At 42.7% G+C, this 20,348-nt stretch overlaps 2 protein-coding genes across 4 annotated transcripts in view; one reads left to right on the forward strand and one right to left on the reverse strand.

Moving 5' to 3' along the window:
* LOC135109731 (steroid hormone receptor ERR2-like) overlaps positions 1-20,348 on the reverse strand; it is a 258,702-nt gene that overhangs the window by 175,633 nt on the left and 62,721 nt on the right. For all 3 annotated transcript variants that reach the window (XM_064021320.1, XM_064021315.1, XM_064021319.1), the window contains one exon: positions 5,179-5,209. In XM_064021320.1, coding sequence (XP_063877390.1) covers positions 5,179-5,193 — 15 coding nt within the window. In that variant the 5' untranslated portion in view covers positions 5,194-5,209. The remainder of the gene's footprint in view (positions 1-5,178; positions 5,210-20,348) is intronic.
* LOC135109778 (uncharacterized) overlaps positions 3,181-20,348 on the forward strand; it is a 121,368-nt gene continuing 104,200 nt past the window's right edge. The window contains exon 1 of the mRNA XM_064021422.1: positions 3,181-3,214. The gene's annotated coding sequence lies outside the window, so the exon portion shown is untranslated. The remainder of the gene's footprint in view (positions 3,215-20,348) is intronic.

Consider the following 20,348-nt stretch of genomic DNA (forward strand, 5'->3'; position numbering starts at 1 on the left):
CTGAGGCAAATTTTGAGCCACTCACACCTGGACGGAAAAAAGTAATTGAGCCATGCGGTGCGCCACGTGATGAAAAAAAAAAAAAAAAATTAAACAGCACAAATCCAAAAATAGCAGAATAAATTACTAAGGCAATTTAATGTAGGTAATAATATTTAATGCAGGCAACAATTTTTTTTTTTTTTTCGTGTTGACAGTTTTCATCCAAATGTATTCACCCTATGCGATTTGCAATATCATACTAAAAGCAATGGTGTTACTATGTTTATCGGATTGTGATATCACTTCGTCTGGGATTTGAAAGAGTGAGGAAGTGTGAGACTGGGGTTGTTTTCGTATCCAGCTTTATTATCAACGTTTGTGAAGTCCGTGCCGCCTGATTGGTGCTTCAAAGGGACGCGTGCCACGAACTTTATTGATCCTGCACGTGCGTGTTGCAAAGCTGAGTTAGTTTCCCATCTCTGCCGCTTCGTATCTTCACCCCATCTCTGCTATCACTCTCCCCTCCTTGCTTCCTCTCCCTCTTCTACCTCCCACCCAACCGACGCTCTCGCCGCTGCTTCGATACCAAGGCACTGGCGGTGATCACTGCCCCTCCCGCCCGTCGAAACCGCTGCCTGTCTATGTGCATGGACTAACTTGGCGGCTGTTCACTCTAGCGTGTTTTCTTCCTCCATTGGAGTTGAGTCTTTGCGCTCCTCGTGGCCTCCGATTTGCCGTCAATAGAGCAGGTGTTGTCGTCATGCTATTGTTTCAGCAACTGCCGTGGTGTCTATTGTCCTGGCGGGGCCTCCATCGCTGTGTAGGGGCTGTGTCGGCCTGCACCTCGCACTTCTAGAGATCTCCGCGATCTCCGAGGTCTCCTTTCCTCTCTCCTCCCGTCCCTCTCTCCCGCAGGTTCTAGCCTATTGCTGCCTCCCGTTGGCCTCAGCCTCATCCTTCCCGCCAGGCGTCCTCGTCTCCTACCTTCCCCGGCTTCCCTGCCTCCTTCACTAGGCTGGCAAGGCCTCTGCCACCAGTGTTGAGTAAGGTGTCTGTGACGTAGAAGTCTTTTTTTAGTCGGTCACGCTGCAGGACGCGTGCCTGGTAGAATGCATTACTCAGGTTTAGTCCTGTTTAGTCTTATACGTATACTAGTTAGTTCTTTCTGTGTATTTTTTCATCATAGTACTGAGTTGTCATGCAACCTTGGCAAGCCTCCATGAGCAGGAATGTAATTATTAGCGTGGTTTTGTGTATGTATTTTTTCCTGTAATCATGTGAAAACATAACTTTGCCTCATACCAGTCGCAAGAACCTGTTATTACGGTAGAGATTTTTTTCTTCACTGTAAAAGAAACGTGAAACGCTACAGGTTCTTATGATGAGATACAGTAAAACACTGAATCAAGGAAAGTGAACAAAGTTTACTCAAAGAACCTCAAACTTACTAAGTTTGAGGTTCTTCACACCCAACGCTAAAATAGAAACACTGAAAGCCTCTGTAAGCTCGGAGAGGATAAATATGAAGTGATCACAAGACAGGACCATGGAAAAGTGTGATGTATTGAGTACCTGGCGGGACGTCCATGAGTGGGTGAGTAAGCTGAGTGGGCGGGATGTGGGTGTTTAGGGTGCCTCTCCAGGATGGCTCAAGGAGGAACCCTCACCTTCCCACTCCTCCACTCCACACCTGCTTCCCCCCAACACTGATATTCTTGTCAACGCCTTCCTTCATAAATACGCACGACCTCTTGTCATTGCTTCTTTTTCTCTCTTTTTCCCTCGACTCATAAGTCCTACACAACTGCACCGTAACACACACACACACACACACACACACACACACACACACACACACACACACACATACCCATTTCAAGTAAAGATAAATATTTTTGTTGTTCCTACGTAGTTTTCAAGTTTAATCGGTTAGCCCTTCCCAGCGTCACTTATGCGTCATTTCCTGCGGGACAAAATTGGTTACGAGAAGCTTTCGTCCGTGATGCCAAGAAAAGGATCGTGCACTCAGCCTTCCCGTGAGAGGGTAATGTGAAGGCCTCGCTTGTAAAGCGAGGCCCAGTGTGAGAGATAAAAAGTTTTTGCTTCACGCATTTATGCATTAAATGGAAATAAAGAAAAAAGAAAGAGGGGAAATGTTTGCCTTTCTCATTCTTGAATTAGAGAACTATATAACAAATTACTTACTATTTCTTTCTTATATTAGTAAAATTTTCAATAGAAACTTGATTATGACAAGAAATAGGAAATAATATAACAAATGCTTTACTGTTTCCTTCTCATATTAGTGAACATTTTGAAAAGAAAACTTGATATTGACGAGAAACAGGAAAAAATATAATTAAAATCCCCACTGCCCTATTTTTAATTTTGATCTGCATATGACTATCAATTTGAATAAAGAAAAAATAATATTTTCTGCTATCCTCCATTTTCATTACATTTTATAATGAAATTTATTTATTTATTTTTGTTTACACAAATGAGGAATAGAATAGAATGGAATGTGTAGGTGCAGTCCCGTGGAGTGTGGAGGCGTCCCTTGCTCACACACACACACACACACACACACACACACACGTGGAGCAGAGGCAGTACTGTACGTTCTTTTTTTCATTATCTCTGTAGCATCACTCGCCTCAAGATGCTGGAGGGAGATAATGCGTGGAGGAGCTGTTGTGCCGAGGAAAGGAGAGGCACGTGGTGTTCACTTGCTCCCTCCATCCCTTGCCTTACAAAAAAAAAAAAAAAGTGTCGGGGTGAGTAAAGATTTTTTAGGGACGTAATCAAACTTTGGTTCGTATTTTTTAGTGTTTTATGAATCTCTCTCTCTCTCTCTCTCTCTCTCTCTCTCTCTCTCTCTCTCTCTCTCTCTCTCTCTCTCTCTCTCTCTCTCTCTCTCTCTCTCTCTCTCTCTCTCTCTCTCTCTCTCTCTCTCTCTCTCTTGGTGATAAAGTGGACGGGGGAGTCCGTGAAGTGTATCCATCCTTATGTTTGTCTGCAGTTGATATGAGTTTTTTTTTTCATGAATTTTAAAAAGCCATTAATTATGCCTGGAAAAACTTAATGAGTGTAAAAATAAAAAAATGTGCTTTATATATTTTCTCTCAGTCTGCAATTATTGTCGGTGATAATTAAGTTTTCCCTGTCTTTTTTTTATTTATTTATTTGCCTGTTTCAGTTGCTGTGGTGTTTAGCTGTGACCTCCGCTGTGGTGAGTGTTGTTGGTCTTCTGTTGTTTTTGTGTGGTCTGTGGGAAATTATTTTGTTATAGACGCTTTGTATTGACTCTAACGTCCGTATTATTAATCCCTATAGTCTCTCATTAACCCCATTTCCATAAACCACAGTGGTGATTATAGGCCACAATGATTAGCCGGGTTCTCATGAAGTGTTTCCTCCCCCTTTTTTTTTTCTTTCTTTATTTTTCGATATTGCAAAATCTTATTAAACCATCAATGATATCATGCAGATATCCTTGGAAAACCCCATTAACTTTCACTGTAAGGTGTCTGAAGTTGTTGAGGTAAAACGCTATAGAGTACAGAAGCCATAATGAAAACCATGGCCAATACACACACACACACACACACACACACACACACACACACACACACACACACACACACACACACACACACACACACCCGAACGTAGATAGATAATTAAATAGATAGAGTGATAGAAAGGTAGACCGATAGATATTTTTATTGACCATACACAGAGATACATACATAGATATAGATAGATGGATAGTTAGATAAAATAGACATAAGTATTTTATTGAGTCCCTCCAACACACACACACACACACACACACACACACACACACACACACACACACACACACACACACACAAAGATCGGTCACTATGAGCTCTGAGCTCTTTCCGTAGGGGAACGGCTGGCTGGGTGACCAGCAGACGACGGCAACCCAATCACGTATTCATTAAAAATATAGACATGATCAAAGGTAACAAAGTAAGGAGAATTATACTCAATACCCAGAAGCTTGAATGTCTATTAGCAACGTAATGCAGTGTTATTATGACTGAGGAGCACTCATGTTAATGCTCACACTAACTTCATTGGCCTACGCTACTGTTTCATGCTACACTGAAATTAATGGTCCTGATGAAACAGCGTATCCCATTCCATTTTCGCCCGGCCTGCCACATTAATTTTTACAGCCGTTCCCCCTTGCCTGATGGACACCGTGATCTCCAGTCCTGGTGTCCAATAGCAAGAGAAAACGGGTAGAGTTATCTAGTCAATCCGAGGAAATGCGATTAGTGTGATAGCTGGTTAATGGCTCAGGAGATGAACGAATGTCACTGATGGCCCCGTGGGAAATGCATCAACGCTTCTTAAAGACAATGGGACACTAATGGAAAGCACCGATAAAAAAAAAAAAAATGGTCAAAGAAAAAAGAAAAAATGTAGAAACAGGAGTGATCAAAAGATTTACGATAAGCGGCAGAGTCCGACAGAAACAATTTCACCCTTGGCCGGCACTGAAATGTTAGCGTTGGTGGCGGCGGGCGACTGTGAAGTGGGTGGCCTAGGGAGAGCGTAATGGGGAGAGAACGCCAGGCAGGGGAGGGGAAAGAGGAAGAGGAGGAGAAGTAGGAGGAGGAGGAAGAGGAGGAGGGACACTGGCATGGAGGAGGAGGCGGCGGCTGGAGAATATTGCTGTAAATTTTTATATCCTGCAGGCGGCGGGAGCTTAAGAGCCACGTCTCTGGGCCTGCACTTTCATACATCACTTGCGAGGTGTTTAAATGGGTGCTGGTCTGTGTGTGTGTGTGTGTGTGTGTGTGTGTGTGTGTGTGTGTGTGTGTGTGTGTGTGTGTGTGTGTGTGTGTGTGTGTGTGTGTGTGTGTGTGTGTGTGTGTGTGTGTGAGAGAGAGAGAGAGAGAGAGAGAGAGAGAGAGAGAGAGAGAGAGAGAGAGAGAGAGAGAGAGAGAGTCCAATAAGTGGTTCTCTACATTCATCAGGAATACTTTCAGAATTCTAAAATAACCCGGAATGGTGAACAGACACACTCCTGGAAGCCTTTATATGTGCGTGGGTCTACCGATCAGCATTTGCCCCTCCCCGCCCCGCCCCTCCACGCCCCGTCCCGCTGCAGCCTGTCTTGGGGGTGGGCGAGAAGTAAAGGGCATGCAAGAAGCTTACCTTGATTATCAGCATAACTCAGCCATTAGATCTGAAAGAAAAGAAAAAAATATTTAGATCATCAGAAAGAGCGAAGTCATAATTAATTTTTCTTACAGTTATTCAAGTAAAAATATTTGATACTATTTTTGGGTGTTGAATATTACGTGGTCTGTGTTGAATACTCTCAGGTTCGTTGGTTGTATTACAAAATTCTTTAAGTAAAGAAAAAGTGTTTTCTTCGCCAGCCTTAATAAGAAAGCGCTGTGCCTCTGTTGCCGGGCGGAGAAACCCACCCAAGGGACGGATTTCAAGTGGCGGTCCGTCAACGCGAATCACTTAACAAGCTCAACTTCCTGAGCCGCGCTGGAGCCGCTCAATGCCTGGTGCTCGTTGAGGCGTGTTCCGGATATGAGCGCAAACTGACGCTCTTCGGACTGAAACCCGACGGTTCATTTGGATTGATTAAAGATCTGGAGATATTTTTCTTTCACCCTGTGCTCGTCGAGCCATGCGTCACCGAGCCGGCATTAGAGTCCCGCCTGTCACGGAAACTTGGCATCACATTGCTGTAATGTGCGCGGCAACGCTCTGTGACTCAGTCTGTAGGACAGCCACTGAGCCACACGACCACCCAGTCTCATGTATTCACTCTTATGGCATATAACAAACTCGGGTTTTATAAAATATCTATGCCTGATCATGTGTTACCCACACATCACTGTATTCCTTACTATTCTCAAGCGTGAGGCTTCCCGAGCTTGCCTGTAACAACAGAGAACACACAGGCGACCAGGCAGCAAGACATTCTTTATTGAAGATGTGCCCGTCATTCTGAATTCTCTGCTATTCGTGCCCACGTCATCTAGCAGAGATAGAATAATAACGTATTTTTTAAACTCAAGTAGTTAAATTATATATTCATCCAGTTATTTATGTATTCCTCTATCACAGCTGTTTATCAATCACAGCTGTGCATTCATGATAGCTATTAGAGAACGGCGCAGCAAGGTGGTGTGGCGGCGCGGCGCCTTTGTGACGTGATTCAGGAGTTACGGCAGCTGAGTGCCTCCTCAACACATATTTTCGCGCGCTGCGGAGGGTGGCATCGTAAATACGGTCTCTGTTTGTGTCATGACAGCCCTTAAGTTGTTCCCGATGGATACATTTCAATAACAACAATAACAACGACAGCAGCAGCAGCAGCAGCAGCAGCAACAATAACGACGACAGTAGCACCAGCAGCAGCATCAGCAGCAGCAGCAGCAACAACAACAACAATAGCGACAACAGTAGCAGCAGCAGCAGCAGCAACAGCAGCAGCAACAACAATAGCAACAACAGGAACGACGACAACAATAAAAGCAATAACAACAACAACAGCAACAACAACGACGACGTCCGCGAGGACGACGAAAATAATAACGACCAAAGCAGCAGCAGCAACAGCATCAGAAACAGGAACAACAGCAACAACAACAACAACAACAACAACAACAACAACAACAACAACAACAAAGATAGTAGCAGCAAGAAGAAGAACAACACCGCCGCCACCACCATCACCACCACCATCACCACCACCAACAACAACAACAATAATATCAACAACAACAACAACAACAACAACAACAACATAATTTTTTACTTGTTGCTTGCTGAAATTCTAAAATTTTGTTGTAGTGTAAAATATTGCAATATGTTTTCGTTTTTCTCTCTTGCCAAATAATTAATGAAAATATATAGTGAACATTCAGTACAGGAAGAAAACATATTCACATGATAATAATGTAGACAAAAATTATTCTTCCAGCCTCATAATCAAATATTCATATGACACACACACACACACACACACACGCCGCGCACGGACCGGTACAGACTCAGCGCGATTCCCACCATGGTGCGAGCCATCAATCAATAGTCCCTTCTAGATTAGACTTACCTTTAGGATTAATGTTAAGTATTTCCCCACCCCCTCTGTACATTTTCAGTTTGTTAACTGCCTAAACAATAAACCGTTTATTATTATTATTATTATTATTATTATTATTATTATTATTATTATTATTATTTATTATTACACACACACACACACACACACACACATACATACACTGTGCGCGTCGAGCCATGCGTCACCGAGCCAGCATTAGAGCGCGGCCAGTCACGGAAACTTGGCATCACATTGTTGTAATGTTCACGGCGACGCTTCGTGACTCAGTTTGCAGGACAGTCACACGACCAGCCAGTCAGTGGTCTCAGTTCTATCCGAAGATCGGTCACTATGAGCTCTGAGCTCTTTCCATAGGAGAAAGGCTGGCTGGGTGACCAGCAGACGACCGTAGGTGAATTACACACACACACACACACATTCCTGACTTGCGGTACCTAGTCCAAAGAGTCAGCGCCTGTGGACATGGCGAGGATACTGTGGCCACGTGGGGGGAGAAACGCGATACTGTTGCTGCTGCTCGTGCGTCACTTCTAGGGCTTCTCAGGCTTCCACGTAATAGGTTTGTGAGGAAGCTGTGCATTGTCCTGCCGAGGTACTGGATGCGTCATAGAGCAGTTCGTCTGTTATTAATTGTGATGCCAAATGACGGAACTAAGTTATTTTCACTCAAGACTCGTTGTATCTTTAAGGCAGAATGTGTAAAAGTATTCATGTTAACTTCAAAGTCCACTTGGAAAGTGCTATTTTAACTATGCACAAAAATCCTTCTTTTAGTTCATCATGTGTAACAGTCGTAAACGTGTTAACTTCTTGATTCCCGAGGCTAAGTTTGGACCATAACTAAAGCTCATGGGTTGCTATAGTAAACGTCTGATTCCTTGTGTTTGTTGTCGAGAGTCATTAATTATGAATTCGCCGAAAACAAGACGTAGTCTTAACTTTTCTTTCAGTGGCAGTAAATCCCACCCGGAGTTGTCACGTCGTCAGGATCCCAGACGATGTGACAACTTGGTGAGCGATTTACTGCCGCTTGAAGAAGAGGTTAAAACTACATTTTTTCTTTTATACATCTTTATAATTAATGGCGAATTATTAAATCAGTTTGAAACATTGCTGAGAGGATGACCACATTATATTCATGAGAAATTTTTTTTTACATTTTTTTATTTATTTTTTATTTTTTATCACTGAATGGCGAGTATGAACGTCCTCTGCCTGCTGTCACCATTATTTCTTTAACCCTATTTTCTCCTTTAATCCTTTCACTGCTGTGGTCGTCTTTTGTTAACTTCAGATGACTGTAATAAATCGTTTCCATGGACATAAAGAAGGACTAAGAATATGAGGTTAATCTAATGATTACTGAGCTACAGAACTACATATTTAAGAGACTAGTACAAAAATTATTCTTTCAAATCCTATAGACGATCATGGAAAAAATTAAGTAGCAGGGAAAGGGTTAACCTTCCCGAAAATGACACATTTCCCGCTGTGAGGAGTTAATGTCAGATGAGATGCCTAAGGGTGAGTGTTGCTAGCAGTGGTGCTGCTTTATAGGGAAGCCAGAAGAATATCAGGCACAAAATGTTCCCTAATGGGGAGTTTGGTAAACTAGTGAGTGTCACCGGGCGGCAGCACCAGACATGTCCCATTTTCACACGTAGGAGCAATATCAAATATGTCCACATTGTCATTCTATATACATAAACATGCAATGAGCTTATATGATATATTTTTCTACACAATTCCTTCTGAGTAGTAACACAGGTAAAATCGAACTGTATTCATGAACAAAAGTATTTAAGTTGATTTTCTAGAGGACTGAGAACTGAGATTTATTTGGTCATCTCGAGATTTCCAAAAAAGTACACCTTTTGATCGGAAGCGTATTTATGTAGACGACAGTAAAAATGAAAACAAGTTGTCTGTGCCACTTAAAGCTCCAAATACATAGACCAACTTCCTAGTATATGGAAACAATTATTTTAATTGAAAATAGGCAACCTGAGTGACCTGGTGAAAGTTATGCTGTATATCTAACCAAAACAAACATCTGACCCGCATTAGTAGAAGAAGTCAATAAACACGTAGTTGGACAACCAGTTATTTCCTGCTGCAGTGTCCATACCACTACTCCATGAACCTGTGGCCTCCTGTATTCAACTCCCGTTACGCCAAAGCAGTCCTGAGAGATGTTTATTTTGGTATACGATTACTTTGCCATGTCGCTCGCTTCCTGAAAGAGATGCTAAAATCCCCACGAAAATAACTATATCCATATATCACGATGTTACTGAGTATGTTATGTCATACTATATAGTACAGTCTTATCTTTTATCTTTTTCATTGTCCAAATCAATAGATTTTTAGACTTGTAATATGACGTGTTTAAAATATTGATAACAGTATCATTAAATAATCACGGAAAATATTTCTGTTTTGACCGACTTCTCTCAAATTTATCCATACAAGATATTTAAAAGTCGATGCACAATTTCAAAAGTATCATAAAGATCAACGTTCTATGCATCTGTATGCACATGGGATTTACAATAACAATATTTTAGCTCATGTCACTAGGGGACATGCAGTAACGAAGACATCTGGCTGACACCCCCTTTGGACTAACCATGGATCATTATTTTCCATGTTTGCTTACTGCCCACGTCGTGCTGGATGGTTGATCAGTGAGTGTTTATGTTAGTTGAAACGCTTTTGGTTGCTGTCCCGTTAACTCTTGCATCTTTGCACAGACTACACAGAGAGCAACAAACGCAGCGGTCCTGGCTTTAGAGTTATTGAAGATTACCTGCCTGTTGAAGGGTGAGGGTCGTGGAGGGGTTCGCTCTCCCTCGCTCTCCCTCGCTCTGCTTCGTGAATTAGTGTTTCCCTGGTAACTTTTGGTAGAATGGAACGTTTTGAACTTGAAATAGCCTAGAACCCTCCCTGGACTCCAATTAGGGCTTACAGAGAAATCAGTTAAGTTCTGTCCAGTTTTGAGTGTGCTGGAAGGAGACAAACTGACATGCTAAGATTACGCTGCTATGTAAGCTTCATCTGTGATAAAAAATAAAAAAAAAATGAAATAAATAAATAAAAAATTATATATATATATATATATATATATATATATATATATATATATATATATATATATATATATATATATATATATATATATATATATATATATATATATATATATATATATATATAAATGAGTAAATAAAATCTATATAGTTCCCCATACGAAAATCACACCCCTTCTTCAGTACGTAACATGTAGCACAAGGTAATAGATTCACTGTCATCTGTTTTTTTTTCTTATTTTCTTACCCTCTCCCACTGAGGGTTTAGTGACCACCAGTTCGTGCACGTGGCCATCCCGCCGCTCACACAGAAACCACACTATCAGTGGCGGCAACTCAGTTACCTCACAGGACTGGTCAAGATTTCCCTGATAACATTTTTTTCCTAATGCCTTGTCAGAAGTGGAGGTGGAGGAGGGGAAAAATACACGTTCCTGGTAGCGATGTTGCTTTTAGTGAGTACATTTTGCTGTCTGGTGAATTTTATGAACGTGTAACTCTTAATTCCACTTTGTTTTGTTTCCTCCCTGAATCATAACTCCTCTGATTCACTGTCTCCGTGTGAAATCTGCCGTTTCATAAAGTCTAAGGAAATCATAGAACTCAGTATTGAGCGGAAACACCAAACACAATTGAAGCAGGTGGTTTTATCGTGTCACTCCACTATGACCGCAACGATTCCAGTTTAAAAGTTGTACATCGTGACTGGAATGTACTACTTAGTGGACAGGATGAGGGAAGAGTGGGTGACGTGTTTTGTTTCGAGTACACTTATAAGAGTTTTTGAGGTGTTACTGTTCTGTCCTCAGCACTGGACTACTTATACGTATGGGGTCGTGTTACTCTTTTGTTGAGTCGTAATAATAAATAAATCATTCATCCAATCAGTAATCAAATGTGAGGACTGGAGAAGAGGATAGTATCGTGTGTGTGTGTGTGTGTGTGTGTGTGTGTGTGTGTGTGTGTGTGTGTGTGTGTGTGTGTGAGAGAGAGAGAGAGAGAGAGAGAGAGAGAGAGAGAGAGAGAGAGAGAGAGAGAGAGAGAGAGAGAGAGTGGGGAGGAGGGGGGAGCGGATGTTATTTTTAACCGGGCAACGCGTGATTGCAGTGGTGGTACATGACGGTCCTCTGATACCAGTCAACAGCGTTATCTCCACACAGACGCACGAATTTCCAGCAAACATAATTATATTCCCGAAGATGTTGTAGTGTTTTAACATAATTAGTCGGCAGTCATAACAATATCATACATTAGATTTAATTTCGTGTTAATATGATTTCATTACAGGCTGGGGCGAGAAAATCATGGTTATTTGATGGAACAAAGAAAAATCATCCTGCTATCCTGGTGTTTTCGTGTGTTTAATTACGCCAGAAGATATTTTATATGATTGTATGTCAGCATCACATATTTTACTAATATAAAAAAGGAGAATACTTACACATCGATTCACATTGTTAGATATTCCGTAGTGAAATGTATGCTTAATTCCGCCTGGATGGTGTTTTTTTTTTTTTTTTTACGTATATTGTTTTCTTTTTCTTGGAAGTCATGGGCAAGATAACAAAAAAACTTGCTCCGAGCCGCGCTTAGGCTAATCAGAATATTATTTACATTTTTACAAAGTGAATATCAGAATATTGTTCATAATAAAATATACTCGACTACAGCGTTATTGTGTTTTTTCGTATATTGCTTGTCTATTCTTGGAAATCAAGGTAAAGAGGACAAAAATAATATGAGAAGATTGCGTTGCATGACTCAGAGGTCGGGTATCTGAATGGTTGGCTGGTTGGTGCCGTAAAAAGTGTAGCTATGCTAGGCTGCTGCTGAGTGCAGGCTACTAATAATGTCAGAATTAGGGCTTTCTGCATCACGAGTCTAGCGGCACGTATTATTTCACATCGCAGCCCAGCCATTACTAGCTCACCCTCAGGCGTATTTAGAAAAGAACATCCTCTGATTCCCATATAAGGAGTAAATTTGCATCACACCCTTAGATTCACAGCAACAGATGAGATGCTCGGAGGGAGTGTGCAGCTGTCTCCTCACCATGCGCCGCGAAGGGACAGAACTTGAGAGGGTCTTCCCTGATGTTGAACGTACCATAAGCAGGTGGTGCGTTAGTCGTGGAAGAGAAACCCTCATTCTCTCCAAGACTTGCAATCAAAACGTGAAGGGATGTATTGTGCGTAGGATTCAGCTTTAAGTTTTCCTGCCATCTGTCCTACTCAAGAAGACACGAAATGTAGTTCTGGGTTTATTCTCTGCATTTTCATTTCCTTTGTTGTTGTTGTTGTTGTTGTGGAAAATTATCCATGACAAGTATTTGTCCTACGTTTAAAAAAAATTATTACATCACTGACGTGTTTTCCTCCATTTTTCTTTTCTTCTCTTGTCCACAACCAGAAAAATATGCGGCGGAATTTTTTGGCGACGCATCAATTTGCCTCAAAGGAACATCAGAATTTTTTTTCACTGAACTGTTTTGATGAATGTCATACTTTTACAGTCCTGTGTGTGTGTGTGTGTGTGTGTGTGTGTGTGTGTGTGTGTGTGTGTGTGTATGTGTGTGTGTGTAGACTGTAGTGATAAATATAGCATTGAAGCTGGTTGGGGGTGGAAGGTAAGCGAAGTGGGGGAGATGTGAAGAAGAAAAGAGTGGGGGAAGGGTAGAGGAGTGGGTGGGGCAATTCTACCCTTTCCCCCTCCATCCCCACACATTCCTCCTCGCTACCTTTCCCCTCTCCCTTTCTCCTCTCCCTTTCCCCTCTACCCTCTCCCCACATTGTCTAGGACGGGCAGACTTGCGACACATACCAAGGTGACAGTGAGGTGATGTCAAGGGCCGGCCACTTAACCTCCTCGTTCATCTCTTCCTCCTCCTCCTCCTCCTCCTCCTCCTCCTCCTCCTCCTCCTCCTCCTCCTCCTCCTCCTCCTCCTACTTCTACTTCTCCTTCTCCTCCTCTTTCTTCATCTCTTCTTCCTGCAAGTTTTCTCTCTTCTTTTTTCCTCCTTCCTCTTCTCTTCGCCAAGTTCTCCTGATCACATTACTCCTTACCTTCTTCGGTGTTGCTGTCATCATCGTCTTCTTCTTCTTCTTCTTCTTCTTCTTCTTCTTCTTCTTCTTCTTCTGCCTACTCCTCCGCCTCCGCCTCCGCCTCCTCCGCCTCCGTCTCCTCCTCCTCCTCCTCCTCCTCCTCCGCCTCCTCCTCCTCCTCCTCCTCCTCCTCCTCCTCCTCCTCCTCCTCCTTTTGTTGCTTCATTCAGTTTCCCTTCCCGTTTTCATCTTCCCTCGTTCTCCTCATTTTCTATTTTCCTCCTTTCTCTTTCTTGTCCTCGTTTTCTTCCTCCTTCTTTTTGGTATTGCAGTTTTATGCATCACATGATTTCTGTTTCTATTCGTATGTTTGCAAAAATTTCCAATATTTCTTTTCCCCTGCTTTTTATTCAGAGTATTTTCCTTCCTTATTCTTTTCCTTGGTATCTGATCTATTCCTGTGTTTTCTCTTTATTTTCTTCCTTCTTTTCTTTCTCATTTTTTCTCTCCTATTGTGTTTCATCACCGTAACAGTTCCCCACTTTTCCGATTTTTTTTCTCTTCCTCTCCTCTTTTTTAAGGCTTATGCTTCCCATTTTTACTTCATCTTTCTACCGAAGCTTTATTTTTTCTGGCTGTGTGTCTAACTTTACTCTCGCCTGCAGCGTCTCTGTGTCCCATGCCTCTTTCTTTCCCTTTTTGCATTTATTTATTTTTTTCTTTTCCCGTGACACTTACTTCTCTCTCTCTCTCTCTCTCTCTCTCTCTCTCTCTCTCTCTCTCTCTCTCTCTCTCTCTCTCTCTCTCTCTCTCTCTCTCTCTCTCTCTCCTTCTCTCTCTCTCCACCAAACCACAGTAAGTCGGACAAGTGTCACTCCAATTTAATGTTCTGGTCTCCGTGTTGTGTTTTGTCAGTTCTCGGGTTTGTTGTCAGCTTCCTCAGATTGACCTCTCTGTCAGTGCTACACGTGTGCTTGGTGGGCAGAGAGAGAGAGAGAGAGAGAGAGAGAGAGAGAGAGAGAGAGAGAGAGAGAGAGAGAGAGAGAGAGAGAGAGAGAGAGAGAGAGAGAGAGAGAGAGAGAGAGAGAGAAATCAGTTTCACTCTAAGGAGTCTGGCTGCTCATTTTCAAGATTTGAGGGTTAACTGTGTTTTATTTTTTTACATGTGTGTGTGTGTGTGTGTGTGTGTGTGTGTGTGTGTGTGTGTGTGTGTGTGTGTGTGTGTGTGTGTGTGTGTGTGTGTGTGTGTGTGTGTGTGTGTGTGTGTGCGCGCGCGCCTTTGCATGTCTGTTAAAATTTCTATCACTAGCCTCTTTATTACACACACACACACACACACACACACACACACACACACACACACACACACACACACACACACACACACACACACACACACACATACATACATACATACATACATGCATACATACATACCGCACAAAGTTTACGTAATACATCGCAGTTTTTGCCATCACGCTTTTGCCAGTCATTATTGAAATATTTCCACGTCGTCACTATTCACTTTTGTTTTTAATCTATCTACTCACTTTCAATTGTAGCCAAAACCACACAAAACAAGTCTCGTTACCATACTCTACCATCCGCGCTGTGCCCTTCCGTCAGGCCGCTGTACACACGAGTCTGTTACTGTATATGCATTGGTAACTTATCACAAGTATTAGTCTGGTGCTGGAAAAAGAGAAGAAATAATAATAGGAAGGAGATGCACGTCCCCACAGACAGACGATCCCTGCACCAGACTCTCACACTACTGATAGTTAAAAATAGGAGGGAAATAGGTAAATTTGAAATAAGTATACCGACACGCTGAAGAAAGTAGAGGGTGTTGGAGAGAGAGAGAGAGAGAGAGAGAGAGAGAGAGAGAGAGAGAGAGAGAGAGAGAGAGAGAGAGAGAGAGAGAGAGAGAGAGAACGCTTACTTTGTAGTGAACTTAATACTTAAAGTCGATGTATAATGACAAATTGATACAAAGAGGGAGCTTAGGAATCGATTTCTCTCTCTCTCTCTCTCTCTCTCTCTCTCTCTCTCTCTCTCTCTCTCTCTCTCTCTCTCTCTCTCTCTCTCTCTCCAGCACTGCACCTTACTCTGAAAATTTATGGCAAGCAAAAAACTGGTAAAGTAAAAGCTCTGAGGACATTTATTACGCGCGACAGTCCTTGCTGACATTTTTCGCCATTAACTCTATTTCATTGTCTTTAAGCAATTCTCTCTCTCTCTCTCTCTCTCTCTCTCTCTCTCTCTCTCTCTCTCTCTCTCTCTCTCTCTCTCTCTCTCAAACGAAGAAAAATTAAACGTCACTCGTAAATCATAAAATCTCTCTATGTACTTTTTTGTTTCGTTTTGCTTTGTTTTATATTCGTTCTATAATAATGTTTCGGGTGCAATGACTCTCTCTCTCTCTCTCTCTCTCTCTCTCTCTCTCTCTCTCTCTCTCTCTCTCTCTCTCTCTCTCTCTCTCTCTCTCTCTCTCTCTCTCTCTCTCTCTCTCTCTCTCTCTCTCTCTCTCTCTCTCTCTCTCTCTCTCTCTCTCTCTCTCTCTCTCTCTCTCTCTCTCTCTCTCTCTCCATGATGGACTGGTGTACATATATCTTGATTTTCTAGTCGCGTCTCAGAATGGTAAAAATGCGAACTGTCAGATAAATCCTCCTCCTCCTCCTCCTCCTTTTAGTAACTAGAATATTAAAAAAGAATAAGTAACGACAACACTAGCATATTAAAACAGGCAAAGACAGTTACTATGCTGAGATAACGACGTGAGTTTAAAATGATTTATGTTGTGTGTATCGTTGCTGCTATGCTGGTGGAAGAGGAGGAGGAGGAGGAGGAGGAGAGCTACCCCTTCAGAATCAGCATCTTATTGATTCTGACAGTACTAACACACACACACACACACACACACACACACACACACACACACACCTCCATTCCTTCTCTCAGTTGTGTCACAGGTAAACTTCTTCAAGGGATTAGCAAGTGTTAAGTTTGCTAAGGTTCCTCCGTAATGTAGCGGGGAAGGAGTTTGTATTTCATTGACTAGCACCTGCTGGTCATTTCTCTCAAAGCCTTAGTCATCATTTTTTTTTTTTTTTTATTCTCTGTTTGTTTATCTTGGTGTGAGTTGTAGTAGAGTTGTGTTTCCCGTGTGTCTGTCTCTGTGTGTTTGTTTATTTGTAGGACTGTGTGCGTATGTGTGTGTGTGTGTGTGTGTGTGTGTGTGTGTGTGTGTGTGTGTGTGTGTGTGTGTGTGTGTGTGTGTGTGTGTGTGTGTTTGTCTTGGCTTGTCGTTTCTTGTCTTGCTTTGTCTTGTCTTCTTAGTCATTTAGTCAGTCAGCCAGTGTATCTGTCTCACCTTCTGTCTGCTCCCCCCCACACACTCTCTCTCTCTCTCTCTCTCTCTCTCTCTCTCTCTCTCTCTCTCTCTCTCTCTCTCTCTCTCTCTCTCTCTCTCTCTCTCTCTCTCTCTCTCTCTCTCTCTCTCTCTCTCTCTCTCTCTCTCTCTCTCTCTCTCTCTTTCGTTGGAATCCATAGAAGCAAACGTAAGACAGTAAAACACGCGACTGGCGCATCGCGTGTAGCACTACGGAGACACGAGAAGGAGAAAGGATGTCTGCATGAACGCATCTTGAAATTACCAACAATCTGTACACTTCTGCTAGATTTGACATTGCTGTATCTCTCTGACTATAAACCGGCCATGGATAAAAAAACAAAACAAAAAATGAAAAGTAATATGATGTAAAATAAAAGCTAGTTATTTAAATTTTTGCTCCCCGTCCTTTAAATGGTAAGAGACTTGGTGGGCGATTCGTAATTGCAGAGGTATAACGATTTCAAATCATTCTCATCTATTTTTGAAGCACACAATATTTCACAAAAACCACGGAGTGAAGGAAGAAAACTTAAATGTCAGTAATGGTCACTCAGCTCTTATCATGCAATCAGCGTAAGTGTTTCCTCTTTGTGTATTCCCTCCAGCAGACGTTAGAATCCCTCGCCTCACCCTCCCCGTCACCAGTGAGTAGAAGGCAGCGGTGCACGCCTCGGAGCTTTGAAGCGTGACTTACCGCTCGCCTTAACCCATTTGTATGGATTCCAGGACAGCGGCGAGGAAGAGCTGGAAATAAGTACTTGTGTGTTGTTTGTCAGTTATTTGTTCCATATTTGGTTTTGTGTCAGAAATAGACATGTGCTTTTTTTTTTTTTTCTCTCCATTCCAGCTCAGACACATCCCTCACTCTCTCATATCATCATGTCTTAAATGCACAGAACCATCAGTAGTAGTAACAATGTTGTTCGTACTAAGCAGAGTGGGTTGGGAGGAGACGCGGATCCAGACGTGGGAAGAATAGTTCTCATTTAAAGGTCAAATACATTACCATGTGAAATGGGCCTCAGGTTTACCACACACAATGAAATTTGAAAATCTCATTTCACACACACACACACACACACACACACACACACACACACACACACACACACACACACACACACACACACACACACACCCTCCCATCCTTTAGTGAACCGGGATGGCTTAGGTTCGTCAGGGACATTTCATGGTACACTGTGTGTTGTAGTACGCATGGCCAGTTGGGGCTTCCTTCTTTCACTCCGTCATGGCCTGAGGAAAGGGAAAGTACTGCAGACGGACGAGCCCAGCGTCTCCTTACAGTGTGGCTTCTGATCATAACGGCGTGTTCTTGCTTTTCTGAAGAGATCCTCGAGACAAGGAAGGCAGCCCCTCGCTTCCCTCTCCTCGGATTGGGAGAGACAAGACTACTATTGTTTCTTCCTCCGTTTTTGGGTCAGTAGTTGGAAGCCGATAGATTGAGGCCATCTAAGCCTAACTTGATCCGCCCCGATCCTGTTTATTTGGCGAGGTGGGCGTCGACCCTTACAACTGTTTGGCTGACCACTGTCCTCTTGGATTGAGTTGACAACATTCCAAACAAAAGTGTCATCGTCAGGCCGCAGGTTTGTGTGTGGAATTTTCAAAATGTGATGGATAGAGTCTTGGCTCCTTGTACAAAGGTTCCTCTGGTCGCGGACAGCTGGCTGCCTGCCCCTCGCTAAGCACACTCCAGCGGAGTCCCAAACAGGACGTTGTGCGCGCCCTTTCACCCCCAAGTAAGTGTCTTGGAGTAGCGGAAAGATCTTACTTATTCCCGTCCCTTCCAGAAAAGGCGGCATCAATGTTTCTTATTTATAGCATTACGTGCACACATGCTATGCTCGCTACTCGTATATCCCGCCAAGGCGTATTTGTTTCTCATCAGCGTCAGTGTTGTTTTACCTTTCTTTTTTTCTCTGGAGAGTTTTCATGGATTGATTTTCTTTTCTTCCTTGCATATATTTTTACCTTCTTTAACAAAGAACATACTTTTCTTTCACTTGATAATTGTATGTTCACGGCAATGAGAATTACAATGATTCTTAAAGTTCAGTCCCCTAACCAAAGTACACATACACCACAATGAATGTATAGCTAATGGCAACGTGAAAGCCTCACCAGACGCCATGATGAAAACCAGCAAACGTTTTCTTGATTAGTGATGCACGCACACACACACACACACACACACACACACACACACACACACACACACACACACACACACACACACACACACACACACACATCGTTATGCTATCGGGTAACACAGTGTGGGAGTTTCTCAGGGCTGCTGCTGCTGCTTCTCTGATCAACAAGTTACCGTGAAACACTTGAATGTCTTAAAACGCAGGCGTGCATAATGCGACCGTGTGCCGCCACCAGAAAGCCAGGCGCAGGCTTGCCCAATCGGGGAGGGGGGTGAGTGGGTAGGGTCTTGAAGGGTCCGCTCGATGGCTCCTGTTGAGACGTGGCCAGGGCGGCGCCTCCCTCAAGTTGGCGGGGCTTCCTCAGCTCCTCTTCTTATACATACTCCTTCTCATTGTATTATATATCCGTCTCTTTGTTTTTGTTTTATTTGTTCTTGTTCTTCTTTATTATTGTTGTGGGTGCCACCACCACCACCACAACTATCTGTACCCTTCAAACCACCACCACCACCACTACCACTACTACAATCACCATTATCAACACCAAGCATTAAATCGCGTAACCTTTTTATTCTTTTCACTTTGAATGGTTATAGATGAAGCGCGAAAAGCAAATTGACTGTAATCTTCTTGACGTGCGCAGATCGCTTCCTTCCATCACCACCCTGTGTATCATCATTTATGGCAGTAATGTTTAAGGGAGGTGCGAGGGGCTGAAGGAGAAAGGGAGGGGAAAGGGCGAGGATCTGAAGGCTTTTTAGGTTTACCAGATAGGGAAGGAGAATGTAGGAAGGAACTGTGGTGTTTTGGAGGAGTTGTGAAGCCATGCGAAGAGGAGCTGCAGGAACTGGAGGTGCATTTTTGTTTTTTTCTTTTTATTTTAGGAAAGGCTGGAGACTAGGAGATAGAGGGGAAAAGGAATTATAGTAGGAGGGAAGAAAGTGGTGTGTGTGTGTGTGTGTGTGTGTGTGTGTGTGTGTGTGTGTGTGTGTGTGTGTGTGTGTGTGTGTGTGTTTTCATAACTTTATTTTGTGTTAGTTTTTAATGTTTGTTTTTATTGTTGATTGTGTTTTGTGTTGTATTCATTTGGTGTACTTCGATGTTATTGTTTCGTTGTTGTGTAGGTGCAGGAGGAGGCAAGAGAGGCTGATATAATATACGTAGGGGATGTGAAATGGGAGGAGCTGAAGTGGCGTTCATCAAGGTAGTAATTGAAAGTAAGTGTAAGCACTATGCTGAGTGATATTGGTCGTGCCTCATCTTGTGTGTGTTGTATATTGCGTTTTCCTTTCCGAGGTGTGGTGAAGAGTCGTAAGGAAAATACAAGTGATTCAAGTGTGTGTGTGTGTGTGTGTGTGTGTGTGTGTGTGTGTGTGTGTGTGTGTGTGTGTGTGTCTGTGTGTGTGTGTTTAAATTACGTGGCCATTGAAGGGTCTTCATCTTCATGCCAACCCGTTATGGTCATAATGGTCGTGCATGTATGAGTATAGACTTGTCTTACCACAGCAGAACCGAAACTTACACACACACACACAC

Source organism: Scylla paramamosain, chromosome 2 (genome assembly GCF_035594125.1).
Source record: "Scylla paramamosain isolate STU-SP2022 chromosome 2, ASM3559412v1, whole genome shotgun sequence".
In the NCBI taxonomy this organism is placed as follows: Eukaryota; Metazoa; Arthropoda; class Malacostraca; order Decapoda; family Portunidae; genus Scylla; species Scylla paramamosain.